Raw genomic sequence first — 16,916 nt, 5'->3', positions numbered from 1 at the left:
TTCACACACAAGCTGCAGAGCTGAGCCTTCAGAGGAGAACATGAACTGGAGAGCATGTTGAAAAAGTAGAGAAGAGAGGCCGTGCTTTTTGCTCCCACCCGAAACCTCAGAGGATTTAAAAACAGATACGCAACGAGAGTGTGTGCGTCACTCGGTGAAACGACTGGAGACGCTCGTCGTTCGCTTCAAGGACGAGTTTGATGTTTGGTTTGAGAATTAGACGACATCTTGATATGAAGCTACAGGCCGGAGCTAATTATCGTAGGTTAGCATAAAGACGAGAAACCACGAGCCTCAAATGCTCAATAAATCAACATTGTTTTTTAATCCGTCCAAAACCCAACAGGGAAAAGTTTGTTTTAAACAAATGATCATTTTTATTGTCTGTATTGTTAGTTTAAAGAAGCACTTTTCCCCTTTTCCAGTCTTTATGCTAAGCTAGGCTAAATGTCCACTGGCTCCAGCTCGGTATCAATCTTCTCTTCCAACTCTTTAAAGACACAATCAGCGTTTCTAACTTTCTGGTTTTCTCCGGCCGTGAAACGAGCTGAAGTGTTGGTGAACACATTTTTCTGCAGCGACGACGTGTGTCTCCAGCTCGCTGACTTTTGTTGCGTATATAATAACGACTCTACCCAGGTGCACTTATAACGTCCTGAACCTTAGACCTCCCCCCCCCCCCCCGCCCCCAAACATCCGCTCCGCTCACGTGCACTCTCATGAAACATGCACGGACTGATGTCTGCAGCCAAGGAAGCACTGACTCTCTCCCTCACGCTGCTCGCTGCCTCTGCCGCCCCCTGCTGGAGGAAAACTGTGAGCCGACGTAGACGCACCAACTAATTTGTCTCTACTGTTTCTCTCCCTCTCTCTCTCTCTCCCTCTCCCTCTCTCTCTCTCTCTCCCTCTCCCTCTCTCTCTCTCTCTCTCTCTCTCTCTCTCTCTCTCTCTCTCTCTCTCTCTCTCTCCCTCTCTCTCTCTCTCCCTCCCTCTCTCTCTCTCTCTCTCTCTCTCTCTCTCTCTCTCTCTCTCTCCAGCTCGTGGGCGAACCAACCTGGAGCTGAGGGAGAAGTTCATCCTTCCCGAGGGAGCGTCTCAGGGCCTCGCCGCTTTCCGCTCCCGGGGACGCCGCTCGAAGCCGGGCTCCAGAAACGCCTCCCCCACCCGCTCCTCCTCCTCCGCCTCCCACAGCGGCGCCTCCCTCCCCTCGGCTCCCTCCACCCCGGCCACACCGACGGCCTCCGCATCGTCCAGGGTGAGATGATCTCAGACATCAGATGTGATTCAGACATCATGTAGTGATCTGTGTTGTTGTCGTCATCTGATGTTGTTGTGTAAGAGCTGTGCTGTCAGTGTGTGTGTGTGTGTGTGTGTGTGTGTCTGTGTGTGTTAGAGGGGCGAGTGTGTGTTGTTTATGTTTCACATTGTTCACTTGTTGTCATCCTCCTGTTGTTGTCAAATATCACCACATCCTTAACTGTGAATTTTTATTTTTTGTTCTTGTTTCTTTGTGTTTTTCTTTCCTTCCTCTCGTTCCCCTCGTTCCTTCCTGCTCACCCGGCTTCACACACGTCCTTCCTGCTCTGATGGGTTTTCTGTTCAAATAAAAATCATCTGCTCTCACACAAACACACACTGCGCTGCACTCCCTCGCTGTCCAACCCCTCCCTCCTCCTCCTCCTCCCTCCTTCATCTGCTTCTCTCCTACGCTGCTTTGCTCTCCTGCTCCACCCTTCCTTCCTTCCTTCCTTCCTTGCTCCCTTCCCTTCCTCCCTTCAGTCCTCCCATACTCACTCGCGTGACTATGCCAAGCCCTGGCTGGCTCACAGTAAAACTCCAACGTCAACCAAGTGCCACTGCTGCCCAGATCTGGGTCTCGGCCACACCACTCCTGGGCACGAGGTAACACACTCACCCCGATCACCCACCCACCCACCCACCCACCTCCCTGTCCCCCCCCACCCCCCCACCCCCACTGAACGCGCTAATGCACTAACTCCAACACGTGTAAAGTTTGACTTTAGCCCGAAACTGTGGGAAAAACCTTGAAACTGGAGTTTTCAAGTTTTACTTTTTAGATTTTTCATCTCCTGAGGCTGTGAACGTTTTGTGACCTGTAACTTAAGAGGTGACATTTTAAATTAACATTAAATTATTAACTTGTTTATTTATTTATCTGTTCAACTCGTATGCGAAGGTGTGAATGAGTCATGAGATTCATTATCTGATTAATTGATTAGTTAATCGCCTCCTTCTTTGGTAATTGATTGATCATTAATCACATTCTCATGATTACTTATGGGATTTGCTGCTTTATTTTATAACAGAACTATAATTAATAAACTGAATATGTTTTGGTTTTTATAGAACAATTTAATCAATAGTGAAAGTGTTGAAGTTGCAGCCGCAGTTTGTTTTTGTCACAGAGAGTTTTGTTCAAAATGTGTCTCTTTGTGTTGAGTTTTAATTTGTGTGTTGAATATTTGTTTGTAGGTCTGTCTCTCTGTCCCGTGTCCGTGTTGAAGTTATGTCCATAGTGTCCATGTCGACAGTGTGAATGTAACATGAAGCTCCTCAGTGGAGTCTTCCTCAGCTGATGTGTCCCCGTTGCTCCTGCAGGGGGCGGCGTCGGGATCCAAGCTGAAGCGGCCGACCTTCCACTCGAGCCGCGGATCGTTGACCGGAGAGAACGGAGGAACGACACACGGCAGCAAACCAGGACGAAGCGGTGAGAGAACACATCGATCTTTACTGTTCGGCCCCGTCAGAGGAAAATCAAATGTTTGTAGACAGAAGATGATCTACAGCTACGCTAGCAACGATTTGCTTAAGAATAATATCAGCATGCTAACATTTGTACGACAGAGGACGATGTTTGAATTTAAGTTTACATTTTGACCTGATGAGGAAAAGTGAATGAATCAACCATTTGTCCTGAAGGGGGCGCCAGATCTCAAGATAATCTATCTGATAGATGTCAAGACTTTTATCCAACAATAAACAATGTTCACCACATGGTGGCGCAAGACTTAGATGTTTCACTGGTGTGTGTGTGAAAACTTTGACCTGCTGGTGGCGCTAGAATGAAAGTTAGGGATTCTTTTAATCGCCGCTTCTTCTTTCTCTTAAGCATTTTGTTAAGAAAAGTGCTAAATAAATAAAGTTTATTATCATAGATAATTATCAACCGACCGACCTCCTTACATTAGCATATCTTTAAACCTTTAAATTTAAATTTAAATATAAATAAACACATTTTTCCTCTTCTCCATTTTCTCCATCAGACCCAAAGCGAGGCGCCAGTGGTCCGACCAGCCGAGCCGGCAGCCGGGCGGGCAGCCGAGCCGGCAGCCGGCGCGGCAGCGATGCCTCGGACGCCTCAGAGCTCCAGGACGCTCGCTCCGTCTGCTCCGACACCTCAGACACCCCGAGGCGACCCGGCAGCGGCGCCAAACCCTCCAAGATCCCCACCATCTCCAAGAAGACGCCCAGCCCAAAGACCCTGGGCTCTGCAAAGAAATAAGAGCAGGGACAAGAGAAACTGGATCACACCTCCGTCACGGAGGGTGGACTGCTGTCATCGGCCATCTTGGGTTCACCCGCTCTTCCACATCCATCCGTGGGGCTTGTACTGAATCTCTGCACTTTGACTGACATCAGGGGAAAGGAGGAGATGGATGAGACGTTCTTCTCGTTCTTTCCCCGTTCCTAGAAAAATGTCTGAAAATAAAGAACCAAGAGGAAAAAGGTTCTGGTCTGACGTCTCAGTCCAGAGTCTGTGGGGGCGAAACCGACTTTTCCCCTTTAAGAAGCGACTCCAGTTTGCCTTCCAGTCTCCTGCTTCCTCTTCCACAAGTTCCCCACCAGCGTGGAATCGAACACCGACTGACAAGACGTGATGCTGCCTTACTTTCACACTTGTGTCCCGCTCAGACAGAGCGACACAGAAAGTCTTTAAACTGCTTTACACCACACTGACACACAGATACGCACATTGTAACTCAGAGGCGGGGCAGGGAGCGGGACACGCCACCGCCACCACCAGCGCCGCCACCGCCACGGCTATGAAAACAAAGAGGAGCTCAAATGTCCTTCAGGAAAAAAGAAAAGAATTGTGGGTTATTATTTTGGCTTGTGGGCCAGATGCCTCAACGATGAGTTAAAAAAGAAAATATGCAACGACCGCCCCGTCGCTTCCTCTGGCGAGAGAAAGCGTCACCTCAGCAGATGGGCAGCCGCCACATGTGGAGAGCTCAGGAGGTGGGAAACACACACCGGCCGACCTCAGGCTCGGAGGACCGGTGGCGGTGGCGGTGCTGCTGCAGCTGAGGGCAAACACTCGCACACTCAAACACCGCAGAGCTGACTCCTCCCGACCGCTGGAACGTTAGGATCGGACCCGTGTGTGCATTTCAGCGAAGGGGGCGGCGTGGGTCAGTCGCACGCCGACGCATCGATCGGACGCAAAAAAATCACAAACTGGCAACAGAAGGACTGTTTCCATGGAGACAAACTCATCTCACAGCACAGCGCTGACCACCTCGGTCAGTGTTAACCCGTGTTCACAGACTTCAACTACCAGCATGCACTAGTCGTCTCTTCCTCTGCAGTTCTACCTTAATGTCCACACTGCGTTGCCCTTAGCAACCCAGCAGCGCGCACACACACACACACACACACACACACACACACACACACACACACACACGTTAAGGGATGTGCGTCACGTGTGTCTTTGTTACGAGAGGTCATTGACTTGTCACTGTATGCAAACATTTTAATTTGCGAATGTCATTTTTTGCTTCTGGTGGTTTTCTGGTTAATTTATAATCCAGTTGTACTTTTTTGTTTTCTAGCTTGAAAGAAGAATCTATTTATTTTTCAGTTTCATGTCATATCGGCGGAAAGAAAAAGCGACGGTGAAAGAGTTTATGATTTTTGTACCGAGGACACGCGTGTCACTCCGCTCCGACCTGTGTGTGTTTCTACTTCGTGCGACGCCGATCACTGGGTCTCGGACGCTAGTGGCAGCCTTGTTTGTTGTTTTTACTCGTTCGCTAACGACGATAATTCCCAGACCACGACCAAAGGGGTTTGCCCTTCATGTGTAGACAGAACCACAAATATGAATGACAGGAGTCCCTGGGCCGAGCGGACCAATGAGAGCGGGTCCTCCTCCCTCACGTCCCTCCCCGGCGTCTCCTCTTCTTCTTCTAGGCTTTTTTTCAAATGTCCCGTCGCTGGCGGGTCGAGGTGTCTCCGTGTCTCCGTGTCGTCTCCGTGTGACAGATGAAGATTAGGAAAACTAATGAAATTACAGTAAGACAGAAAAAAAAAACATCTTAAGGTGATTTTTATTTATTTATTGTCTCTCTGAGGAGGGGTGGGGGGGCGGCGGGGGGGGGGGGGGGGGGGTCAGAGTCCGCCACCTTTTTTTGCTGAGCTTCTCTGAGTGTGATGATGAGAACATGAAAGGGGGGGGGGGGGGGGGTTAACAGGAGTCAATTGTGTAAAAGTTCAACAAAAAACTAAAATATAAACATTTTTTGTTCTGTTTTTGTATTAAAATATGCTTGCAGTAAAACTCTCTGCTGTCTGTGGTTATTTCTGATTTATGCATCATATCTGAGCTGTGAAATCTTTAATTGATAGTAAATTAAAAGCTTTTTTGATAATCTTCTAATTGTTTAATTCACTTTTATTGAAAAAGTACCAGAATTCACACATTTTATGAACTAAATGACGTCATATTAAATCAGTAGCTGTTCTGAACATTTATTTTTTATTTACAGGCCGTTAGAAGTTTGTTAGTTTGTGTTTTTAAAGGCCTGATATTTCTGATTGTGTAGAATCTGGTTCAGATCCAAATAAACATCTGGATCTATTGAGTTTGAATGTGTTTTTCATAAGGAGACTGTTGGGCCTTTACTGGGAGATCTCCTGGTTTTAAAATGTACTTTTACATGTTTTATGTTTAGCAGCATAATTTAGTTTTACACCACGTGAACGTGCACATTTATTGTGCACATACAGTAGAAGTTGTGTGTGTGTGATGTTTTTGCAGCTGTTTTCTTTGTGATTATGTTTATTTCACTTCATTAGTTTTATGTCTTATCACTGATCCTGACTTCAGTTCATTTAGTTTGTATATTTACAGATTATCCTGTTTTTATATTTGAATTAATCTGCACAAGCTGACAAATGTCCTATTGAACGCAGCTCTTGTGTGTGTGTGTGTGTGTGGGGGGGGGGGGGGGTGCGTTCAGCTCTCTGTTTATCAGAATGAGCTGAATGTGAGTTTCCTTCCCTCTGCTCGTGTGTCGATGTGCAACAGACTCCCAGGCAGCGACCAGACATTTCTCAGTAATTATCCTGAGGCGATAAGGACACGCCCGGCTGGATCTTCTCCTCCCTGGACGGCGAGGAGGTGAACGCAGGAGCTGGAGGAGCAGACTCACTTTCATCATTTCAATCTCGGGTTATTTGTTCTTTTCTAATTTCTTAATCACCGTCTCAGTCTGTGTGAGACGTGAAAATAACTTTGTCCTGTTTATTCGGTCGCGCCACCGGAGATGATGAGGTCTGAGTCCACGCTCTGCAGCTGTGTGTACACACACACAGACACACACACACACACAGAGACACACACAGACACACACACTCCATCTCTGTCCGTCCATCTGTCATCCCAGACTCTCTCTCCGATGACAGTCCTCACCCTTGTTCCACCACGTCCCTCTGTCCTTTTTCCTTTTTCCTTGGGTTGATTTGGTTTCAAGGTCACTCAGCTCCCTCTTTGTTTCTCCTCCTCCTCCTCCTCAGTTCACTCCCTCCTCATCCTCTCTTTCTCCTCTCACCATTATCTCTCCAGACAAAAACCTCCTCAAGCTGCAGATGTGCAGGGAGAAGGAAAACAAAAATGGGCAGAGCGTTAATTCCTGGCATTTGGGACTCGCCCTTTGGGCCCGGACAGAATGAACCGTGGTCAGTTTGGTTTGGTCAGTGTTATTCAGGCCTTTCAAAGTGACCACAAGTACCAGGCTGCTTTGAAGAGACGAGTACACAAACACGAGCTGGCACAGGCCTCCACCTCACTACTATATTTGAGTCATTTCTTCCCTCCCAGTCCTTTTGGTCCAGACGCACGCACACACACACACACACACACACACACACGTGTACTGAGAGTGTTTGCATTAGCTCTGCTGCAGGGAAAGCTCAGTAAACTAATGAATGTGTCAACGGGAAATGTTGTTACGCCGTGCAACGCAAAGAACTGCCACTTCAGAGCAGAAGGGATCGTTTCTCCTCCAGTCTGAGGTCGAGGCGGAAGTTTGATGTTTTCCAGTTAGTGAAGGACGAGCTTCGGTGAGGACGCTGGAGTGGAGACGTTTGGAAGTTTTACTGTTGGCAAAGGAAAAGTGACAAATGTAGAAAAAGGTTATGATGCTAAAAATAAAGGTTAAAACAAGTTGTGTCTTTTTCCTGATCAAAATTCTGATAAATACTTTGTTAACTAGCATCATACACATACTAAACATACAAACTAAACATTAAAGCTCAAAGACAAACATCCTCTACACTCATTAATTAAGTTTAAAAGAACATGTGGAGTTTTGATCTTGAGCCAAACATCATAAAGTTACAGTTCACAACAAACACAAGTTTAATTTAATCTTCGAGGTCAAAACTAAGACGACGCTCAGTAGAACTCACACTTTCATTACGTCCTCTCATGAAAACACATTTAAATTCTCCAGATCCAGGTTTTATTCACACACGCTCATAAATATGTTTTTATTCATCAAGCTCAAAGATTAATTCTCTGAGAAACCAGTGAAATCTCAAATCTCATAATGTTAAAGAAAGTGAACGATGCAAAGTTAGTTAAAAACCTTTTGACTAGTTACTGAAACCCACTGAAAATAAACCAGAACATTTTAGAAATTATTCCAAAACTCAAACTTTGCCTGTTTTATTTTTCTACTCATTTGTATCTGTTAAAATAACAATATAAAACATTCAATAATAATATTAATAATAACTTTATTTTCACAGCACTTATATTTGACGTGTTAGGAAGTTAAATCCCCTTTAGGCTCCGAAACCTTCCGTGCACATCTGTCCCTGCACGATCCGCCTGAGACTCGGCGTCGATCCTCTATGAAAGGAAGCAGTCATGAGAGGATGAAAAGATAGAGGGGTGGAGGTAAAGAGGCGAGAGAGGGATGAGGTCTCCCAGAGAGACCACTGGGAGGAGTGATGATGAGATGTGAGCAGGAGGGAGAGAGAGAGAGAGAGAGAGGAGTTTGAAGACTTGAAAGAGAGGGAGAGGCTGGAAACTCCCTCACACTGCACAGCTCTGCTCTTACACTCCCGTGTGCACACACTCGAGCTGCAGCACACTTCAGGACTGCAGGAGGAAACCTGCGGCCTCTCTGGAGGACGACAATCAGGAAACAATTTCCCGGAGTTATATCGCTTTTGTACGTTGGATTAAGAAAAGACATCTGGAGACGTGTGGGTGGGGACGTCGGGGTAAAAGCTTCCAGCCGTGATTTGCTCCTCGTGCGGCATCTGCTTGAACTCACTGCAGGTGTGAACGACTTTATTTCCCCGAGAGGTCGAGGAAAACGTCCCGTGTTTGACCCCTGACCTCTGCAGCACCTGCTCTTCAGGGTTTGCATCTTCACGGGGAGGACACATCTTCCATTTGGGATCTGGTTCGTCTTCATTCAGGATCTGAGTTTCTCCTGCGGCTCGGCTGAGGGGCGAGGGAGATCAGAGGGTGAGGAGGGTTTTTCCTTTAAGATTAGAGAAGGAGCGAGGGAGGCAAAGAGGGGAGGGAAAGATAAACAGGCAGTTTAAGGCTGTAAACACGTCCCGTCCAGAATCTCTCCTCTAAACACATCGGGGATAAATCAAGGCAGAAGCAGCCTGAGGACAAACTGGACACAACTGAGGTCCCAGTCTGGATTCACAGGGGGAATCAAACCTGAATCAAGTCTTGGTTCTAGAGAAGAAGCCACAGTCATGGCCTCAGACGTCTCCTGCAGCTTCTCCTGCCTCTGCACCAGAATGAAGAGGCAGCACTCGAGCATCAGCGGCGGCCTCCTCCTCCACCGCAGGACCCTGCTCCTCTTCCCCCTGCTCCTCCTGCTCTCCCTGTGGAGCCAGCAGGCCGAGGCCGTGGTCCACTCCAGCTTCCGGCGGCTCAGCGGCCGCGAGAAGAAGGAGATGCAGAAGGAGATCCTGTCCATCCTGGGTCTGCCCGGACGACCCAGACCCCACCCGCCGCTGCGTCCTCCCTCCTCCGCCCCGCTCTTCATGCTGGACCTCTACCACGCCATGTCGGCGGACGGGGAGGACGACGGGAACGAGATCATCCTGAACGCAGCGGGCATGGGGAGGTTCGGGGGGGCAGAGAGGTTGGCTCAGGTCAACCACGCGGCCCTGCCCACCCTCAGCACGCACACGCCAGCGCTGGGGACGGTGGTGAGCGAGGCCGACACCGTGATGAGCTTCGTCAACGTGGGTGAGTCGTGTTTCCTCCCTGTTCAAGAGCAGGAGCCAGAAATCCTCCTGTAGTGAGTCAATGGGGGGTGATGAGAGTCTGTGGTGGAGGTCAGTGGTTCTCAAACGGGGGTCTGTGGTCCCCGGGGGTCTGTGGTCCCCAGGGGTCAAGTAGGTTATGTCAAATTATACTAAGGGAAATAAACACGAGGGATCCCTGGAAATTTATTTTGTAGGGATCCTCAAGTTGGAAAAAATGAAGAATCTCTGATGAACTTTTAGATTCACAACAAGATTTGATTAGAATAAAAAACTGGATTAGACTTGAATCCCATAATGCATCAGAGTAAAATCTGCAGGTATCAGATCAGTACTTTTTAAATGAATTCAGCTGCAGCAGAGCACAGATAATAACGCTGAATATATAATACATATAATAATACTATGCACAAGAATAACAAGAATAACATCAATACAGGAATAAATAAACCTATTAAAAGAATAAAGTAGAAAGTCACTCAAGGCCCAACAACCTGCTCCAGGTTCCACACACTCATAGAAATGAGTCAGTAAACACACCTGAAGTTCTGAGAATCACTTCCTGGGAAGAAACAGTGGAAATAAAAATAATAACAACAACAATATAAAAACATTCTCTCTCACACAATGTTAAAGAAAGTAAAGAAATCGATCTGTTCCATCAAGTTTTGTGGAAATCTGTTCAGTAGATTTTTGCATAATCTTGCAAACAAACAAACAAACAAACAAACCAACAAACAAACAGTGAGAACTCAACCTCTTTACAACACTCTGTCGTTTCACAGCTGACCAACGAGTTTGACTTTTTCTTGGTGCAGAGAACTTCCAGACAAACTGTGATAAAGTTGTTTTATTTACATTTTCATTGAGTTTAATCCAAATAAAGAAAACCAGCTTCAAAGCAGCAGGTTCATCTCATCGAGAACCTTCATGCAGCTCCGTGTTCTCATCAAACCCTCGTTTCCTCCTCTCGTCTCTGAGAGAATCCTGATCTGCACTTTGAGTGACGGAGCAGTTTTTGACTTTGTGGTTTGGCATCGAAACGTAAACTGTGAGCAGATTAAATTACACTTTGTGAACCCGACGGCACCGACATGTCCCCGCTGCCGTTGGAGTTTCCACAATCATTCACCCCCACAGAGAGAATTCAAACCAGCGTCACTGCAGTTTCCATTTCAACCCAGTAACTCCTCCAGTCCGCTCTGGCCCGAACCCATCACATCTCACTGTGGAGCTTCATCAACCACTGGTTCTCAACCAGGAGGGTTCAGATCTTCTCCTGGATGTTTCACCTCCATGACGTTTTCACCTCCGTCCGTTTGTTGGTTGGTTTTTCATTAAGATTATGTGAAAACTACCAGACAGATGATCACAGGACGAATCATAAAATTCAGTTTAACCAATTTCCCAGCGAATAACTCGTAGAAAGAAATCCGACATGTTGAGGGGATTGATATTTCTGAGTGTGTGTGATTTGGTGCAAATCTAAATCTGGATCTCGTGAATTTAAACGTGGTTTCATCAGGAGACTGTTGGTCCTCGGTCGTTCGAGTTGATAATTGATTCTCTGCCTTTGGTTAAATTGTTATTAGTCCAACTTTCAAGCTTGGAAACCGTCATTTAAAAGGAGCTGAACCAGTTAGTTTGCTCCTTTACCAGTCCGCTGCAAGCTTCAGGCTCCAGGGAGGATGTGAGGGCAAAACAAATAGTTTGATAACTGATATGAAAGATGTTCTTCTCTATTATCCTTCCTGGAGTTTAAGAACCAGAGCCGGTGAATGCATGAACCCACCCTCAGCCTGAGTGATGCCAATCTGTGACAGCGTCAAAATTAAACATCCTGTTCTCGATGGCTTCCTTCCTGCAGCTCTTCTCTCTGGAGTCCAGCTCATCGTGGGAAACATGGTCCCCCCCCCCCACTCAGCTCAGTGTATTTAATGAACTCGTCAAATTAAAGGCTCCTTCTCCGAGTTCTTCTCTGTTATGGAGAAGGAAACACACCCTGAAATTTATCAGTCAACACTGCAGAAACATTTCATCCCCTGAACCCACCGCCGTGCTCTAAACAGAGGTGACTCATGTGATCCTCAGTGTTTTAAACAGAGAAGCTGCTGTTTTACTGTGAAACACAAATGAACTGTAGATGCAACTGAGGCTGAAGCTCGAACCTCCATCAAGGCCCAGCAGCCTCCTCATGGATCCACACTCACACATCAGCCTCCTAAACGTGTCGGACTATTTAAATCCAAGATCCAGATCCAAATGTGTGAGAATCTCAAAAGAAATGTTAAAGACAGTGATAAGAAACGTTCCTCAATCTGCTGTTTTGTCCAGTTTCACTTGAGTTCTGTCTCGGCTCGTGTCTCATCCTTCAGACGAGTTTCGTGGTTCCCAGCGGTTCCGTTAAATTCAACCGAGCTGCACCAGAATACGATAGACTTTAAAAAAAATCAAGATCCATGAATTAATCCCCGAAGTAAATGTCCAAACATTTCTAATTTCAAGAGAAGGATTCCAACTTCCTGGATCTGCCCGTTTGTCCAGATCCACCCCCGACATTTAAAGAGTTCTGTTCCTTCTTTCCACCGAGTTTTTGTGGAAATCTGTTGAGTAGTTTCTTCGTAACACAACGGATAAAACAACTCACACACTCTTATAAATCAGTCCTGTGAATCTCATTGATCTCATTAATGGACCGAGATGCATTTTATTCTCTGAGAAATCTGCGAAAATGTCACAAACCTCACGTCAAAGGAAGTAAAGACATTTTCCTGGATCTTCCCGTTTGTCCAGATCTGCACCAACAGTTCTTATACAGACCAACAGACCAACAGACCAACAGGGTGAAGACATCACTTGTCTGTGTTAATAACCACAGACTCATTGTGTGTCTGTTCACGACCTGAACGCAACACACATCATCTTCTACTTTACATTTGTGATTTAGATTTGAAACGTCACTTGATCGACTGCAGATATGAAACATTCAGTTTCTATTCCTGGGACTAATTTAATCAGTGTGTGTGTGTGTGTGTGTGTGTGTGTGTGTGTGTGTGTGTGTGTGTGTGTGTGTGTGTGTGTAGTTCATGTCAGTTGATGTGTGTGGGTGTGTGTTCATACACAGATGTAATGGGAACACACAGCTGGTTAGAATTAAAGGCCCCACTGACACACACCGGAAAAAAAAAAAAAAAAGCTAACGGTCCGAAGCGAGATGAAAATACTGGTGAGGAGGAGCGACGCTAAAAATACCAGAGAGGGCTGCAATTAGTGGTGTGTGTGCTGAGCAGCTGCTGAGGTTCAGAGCACTAAGTGTCTCTAATTACTGTGTGTGTGTCTGTGTGTGTGTGTGTGTGTGTGTGTGTGTGTGTGTGTGTGTGTGTGTGTGTGTGTGTGTGTGTGTGTGTGTGTGTGTGTCACTGTGTGTGTGTGTGTGTGCTGATACGAGAGCACCCAGCCCATAAGGGTGTCCAGTCCTCAGTATCTCAATTTATCATATATTCACTGTGCGTGTGTGTGTGTGTGTGTGTGTGTGTGTGTGTTTGTGTGTGTGTGTGTCTGTGTCCTTGTGTACCAAAAACCCCAGTTACCAGAGCTGTTTCATGTCCCTCTGAGGTTCAACAAGGACTCACACACACACACACACACACACACACACACAGTGAATATATGATAAATTGAGATACTGTTTGATGTGTGTATTTACTGCAGGGGTGTGTGTTCTCTTCATTTGCGTCCTGACGTGTTTGGGGTTCCTTGTTTTTCCGTGTGTGTTGTGTAGTTTTTGCTTCTGTTGATTTAAAGCTGAGGACGTTTGTCCTGCTGATGTGTCCTTTAGCAAGGCACCGTCACCCTGAGGGCAGATGAAGAGCTGCTGCAGTAAAACCTTTATTTTCCAGGTTATTTTCTTCATGTTTCAGGAACGTGTTTTATGACAATGTTCAACTTTACACATTTAACTGAGCCGAGCTGATGCTAAACTTCTGCTGGACGTGTTTATTAAATCTGTCTGTAAACATAAGAACTCAACAGGAAAAGAAACAGAGATAAAATCTTCATTACTTCAGTGGAATGAAACATTTATTTAAAGTTATAAAGACAACAAATCTACAGACTGTGTTCACCACCTTTGTTGTGTCTGTGATCTGTGTGTGTGTGTGTGTGACCTGTGTGTGTGTTTGTGTGTCTGCAGTGGAGCAGGAGCGGGACCTCCTGCAGCCTCGTCCCTACTGGAAGGAGTTTCGCTTCGACCTGACCCCCCTCCCTCAGGGGGAGACGGTGACGGCAGCAGAGTTTCGGATCTACAAAACCCTGACGATGGGTCAGAGGGCGAATCGGACGCTGCACATCTCCGTCTACGAGATCCAGAGAGAGAACAGACACAGGTTCCAGCTTTCTGACTCATCTTCATCCTGTTTGATCGAACTGAGCTGAAACTTGGTCCCAAACGGAAATGATCACTGTCAAGGTTTTAATTGACAAGTTGCCAGATAATGAACTTAACTTTTGTCTTGACTTTCGTTTCTCTTTACTTACAAACCATGTTACATGTTATAATTCTGCCTCCAAACAAATCTATGATGAAGATTTCAGTTGTTTTACGTTGTTGTAGAGGATCTTTCACACTTTCATTACTTTTAACGTGTAGTTTTCATGTTTGTCAGTTTCTCCACCTCTGAAACTTCTGAGTAAACGATGGATTCTCATGAATATTAGTTTCAGACATTAAAGATCTGTGAGGAAGATTCTCTTCTCCTCTGGCGCCACCATGAGGTGACTGGTGTCATTAGCTCCTCTTTGTTTAGTGCTAGTTAGTAAATATTAAAACACTAAGATGCTGAACATCAACATGTGTAAAATGAGTTTATTCAATGTTTTGAAGCATTATTTGAAAATAGCTTCATATCTGAGGCCTCAATTAAGAAGATCCTCCTCTAATCAGAGTAACATGGTTTGTGAATATTAATCCCAATGAAGTCAAAGTATATAAACGTATGAGAAGTTGTGTGTGGGGATGATTTTCAGTGATCAATTCAAACAATGAGGGGAAATCCACCGTATTAGAAGTTGATCATGTGACAAGTGAAGGTTTTTCACATTCGTCTTCCACAGTTAATGGAGTGTGATGTTTGTGTGTTGGTCAGGGAGCCGGAGCTGGTGCTGCTGGACATGCAGTCGGTGCCGGCAGGGCAGGAGGGCTGGTTGGCCTTCGACGTCACCACGGCCGCCAACCACTGGCTCCTCCACCCGCGCAGCAACCTGGGAATCCGCCTGTACGTGGAGACGGAGGAGGGTGAGCGCAGCACCACTGCACCTTCACAGTCCTGCTGCCGCGTCCTGCTTCTGTCTGTGCGTGACCTAATGAATTCCTCCTCTGCAGACCGCTCCCTGTCCGCGGGCTGGATCGGCCTGGTGGGCCGCAGGGGGCCTCGCTCCAAGCAGCCCTTCATGGTGACCTTCTTCAGGGAGAGCCAGGTCCCGTGCCGGCCCCCCCGAGCCGTCAAGCCTCACCCCCGCAGGAAGAAACCCAAATACGACCTCCCAGTTCCCAGCATTCATAGTAAGGGTCCAGGCGCACACAGCTCAGATCTCAGGCTCTGACGCTTTGAGTTTGTGTCTTGATGAGTTTTTGGAAGTGAAAATGTGGAAATCATTTGTGACTCAAGGCTTTTATGTTAAATCTTCTTTGATTTGTTCGTGCTTGGCAGGGAAATAATGGAACATAAGTTTATAAATTCTGTGTAGAGTTCAAACAGATGTTTTAAAGATGATCAATCATAAATCCTTCAAATATAGAAACTGTACGAGTTCAGTGACGTCAATCAGAATGTGTTTTCTGCTTCAGATCGGAGTCCGGCCAACAACGGAGGGCAGCCGTGTAAAAAACATGAACTGTACGTCAGCTTCAGTGACCTGGGATGGAAGGTCAGCTCCGAATCCAACTTCTCTTATCTCATAACACATTTATTGACAGATTATAAAATAACTCTCTTCCTGCTCTTGATCATGAACTGTATTTCAGGACTGGGTTTTGGCTCCGACTGGATATTCGGCCTACTACTGTGACGGAGAGTGTTTCTATCCTCTGGGCTCCTGCATGAACGCCACCAACCACGCACTCATCCAGCAAGTGGTCAGTACAGACGACACACGGGACTTCTTAACAATTAACTTGAGATTTAATATTCAAGAGGCCAGAAACGTGGCTTGTGAGGCCACCGCGACCCTTTGACCTCCAGAATCAGTTACTCCTTTCCTTCTACTCACAGATTCTCTCATGGAACTGTTCAGATGAGGCGTCCCTTTCTAAAAAAAGGAGGGCGGTCACTTGAGCTGCTTTGAGTCTAAATGCACGTTTGAAGAAATTCCCCTGAAGTGATACTAAGATGTTGCGTTCACACAAGAACGAGAAACAAACTCTTTATCAGTTCATGTGTGAACCTCGAGGCCTTCTGGAGATCAGAGGTCACGGTGGATGTCAGATTCCTTGTCTCTCAATGATTAACTGATTAGACGTCAAGAGTTCAAAGGTCAAAGAAACCTTCCGTGGATTAAAAAGATAAAAGATGTAGATAGAAACGACCCTGATTGGTGGAGGCATATAACCAGTGTAGTACTTCTACTTCTATTCCACTAAAACTTCTTCTTACTTCTTTTATGATCAATGCAATGGAGTAAAGCTGACACAGGTTGTGATGAAGAGTTGTGACAGAACGTGTGTCTCTGTCCCGGCAGGTTCACCTCCTGAAGCCGGACGAGGTTCCGAAGGCGTGTTGCGCTCCCACCAAGCTCAGCCCCATCTCCGTCCTCTTCTACGACGACAACAACAACGTGATCCTCAAGAAGCATCGAAACATGGTGGTGAAGACCTGCGGATGTCTATGATAACAGGGAAACTCAAACCAGTCGCGTGCTGGTTCCACTGTACTGGGATCGCTTTATCTCCCACAGAGTTTTTACTGAAAAGCTTTAAATCTTTCTTGTACCACATTTTCCAGACTGAGGAAATTTGTTTATGTTCACAACGTTTAATTTCCCATCCGTCCTGTGGCTGAATCTCAACCTTTGACCTTAAAGCTCAGTCGGCTCCAGTGTTCGGAGCAAAGGTCGAATCATGGAAGGACGTTTAAAAGCACAAATGTTAAACTGCATTAAACATTAGAATCTTTTTCCTCTTCCTCACCTGGAGACACCAAACTCTCACACACACGTTTTTACAGGTAAATGATGTAGAACGGCTCCACGCGCCGTTAGTGATGCCTGTTTTGTTTTTTGTAGTTTGCAACATGAATCTATAAGAAGAGAATTTTAAAATGTATTCAATGAATAAAGATATTTACATTATCTTCACCTGTGGAAACAGA

The 16,916-nt window shown here is 46.1% G+C and overlaps 3 protein-coding genes across 32 annotated transcripts in view; 2 read left to right on the top strand and 1 right to left on the bottom strand.

Annotated features, from left to right (window-relative positions):
• macf1a (microtubule actin crosslinking factor 1a) overlaps positions 1-5,300 on the top strand; it is a 183,517-nt gene extending 178,217 nt beyond the window's left edge. For 23 of the 30 annotated variants that reach the window (XM_034600788.1, XM_034600787.1, XM_034600777.1 and 20 more), the window contains 4 exons: positions 1,038-1,255; positions 1,780-1,902; positions 2,620-2,728; positions 3,285-5,300. In XM_034600788.1, coding sequence (XP_034456679.1) covers positions 1,038-1,255; positions 1,780-1,902; positions 2,620-2,728; positions 3,285-3,523 — 689 coding nt within the window. In that variant the 3' untranslated portion in view covers positions 3,524-5,300. The remainder of the gene's footprint in view (positions 1-1,037; positions 1,256-1,779; positions 1,903-2,619; positions 2,729-3,284) is intronic. The other 7 variants (XM_034600785.1, XM_034600784.1, XM_034600786.1 and 4 more) reach the window with 1 other exon arrangement.
• The window catches only part of LOC117770959 (tapasin-like), a 1,175,540-nt gene that overhangs the window by 524,073 nt on the left and 634,551 nt on the right, over positions 1-16,916 (bottom strand). The window lies entirely within an intron of this gene.
• bmp8a (bone morphogenetic protein 8a) lies at positions 8,328-16,574 on the top strand. Its single transcript, XM_034600923.1, has 7 exons — positions 8,328-9,535; positions 13,745-13,937; positions 14,697-14,845; positions 14,933-15,112; positions 15,398-15,477; positions 15,575-15,685; positions 16,288-16,574. The coding sequence occupies exons 1-7, from the start codon at positions 9,034-9,036 to the stop codon at positions 16,435-16,437; spliced, it is 1,365 nt and encodes a 454-aa protein (XP_034456814.1). The 5' UTR covers positions 8,328-9,033; the 3' UTR covers positions 16,438-16,574.

The sequence above is a fragment of the Hippoglossus hippoglossus genome, chromosome 11 (assembly GCF_009819705.1).
Source record: "Hippoglossus hippoglossus isolate fHipHip1 chromosome 11, fHipHip1.pri, whole genome shotgun sequence".
NCBI classification, from domain to species: Eukaryota; Metazoa; Chordata; class Actinopteri; order Pleuronectiformes; family Pleuronectidae; genus Hippoglossus; species Hippoglossus hippoglossus.
Note: the sequence above shows the minus strand (reverse complement) of the source record. Positions and strands in the feature narration are given on the sequence as shown.

Excerpts from the sequence above, each read along its gene's own strand:
- bmp8a (XM_034600923.1), top strand. The coding sequence starts at position 9,034 with ATGGCCTCAGACGTCTCCTGCAGCTTCTCCTGCCTCTGCACCAGAATG. Across the intron at positions 9,536-13,744 it reads GATGAGCTTCGTCAACGTGG|TGGAGCAGGAGCGGGACCTC; the intron begins GTGAGTCGTGTT and ends GTGTGTCTGCAG. Across the intron at positions 15,113-15,397 it reads CCCAGTTCCCAGCATTCATA|ATCGGAGTCCGGCCAACAAC; the intron begins GTAAGGGTCCAG and ends TTTCTGCTTCAG.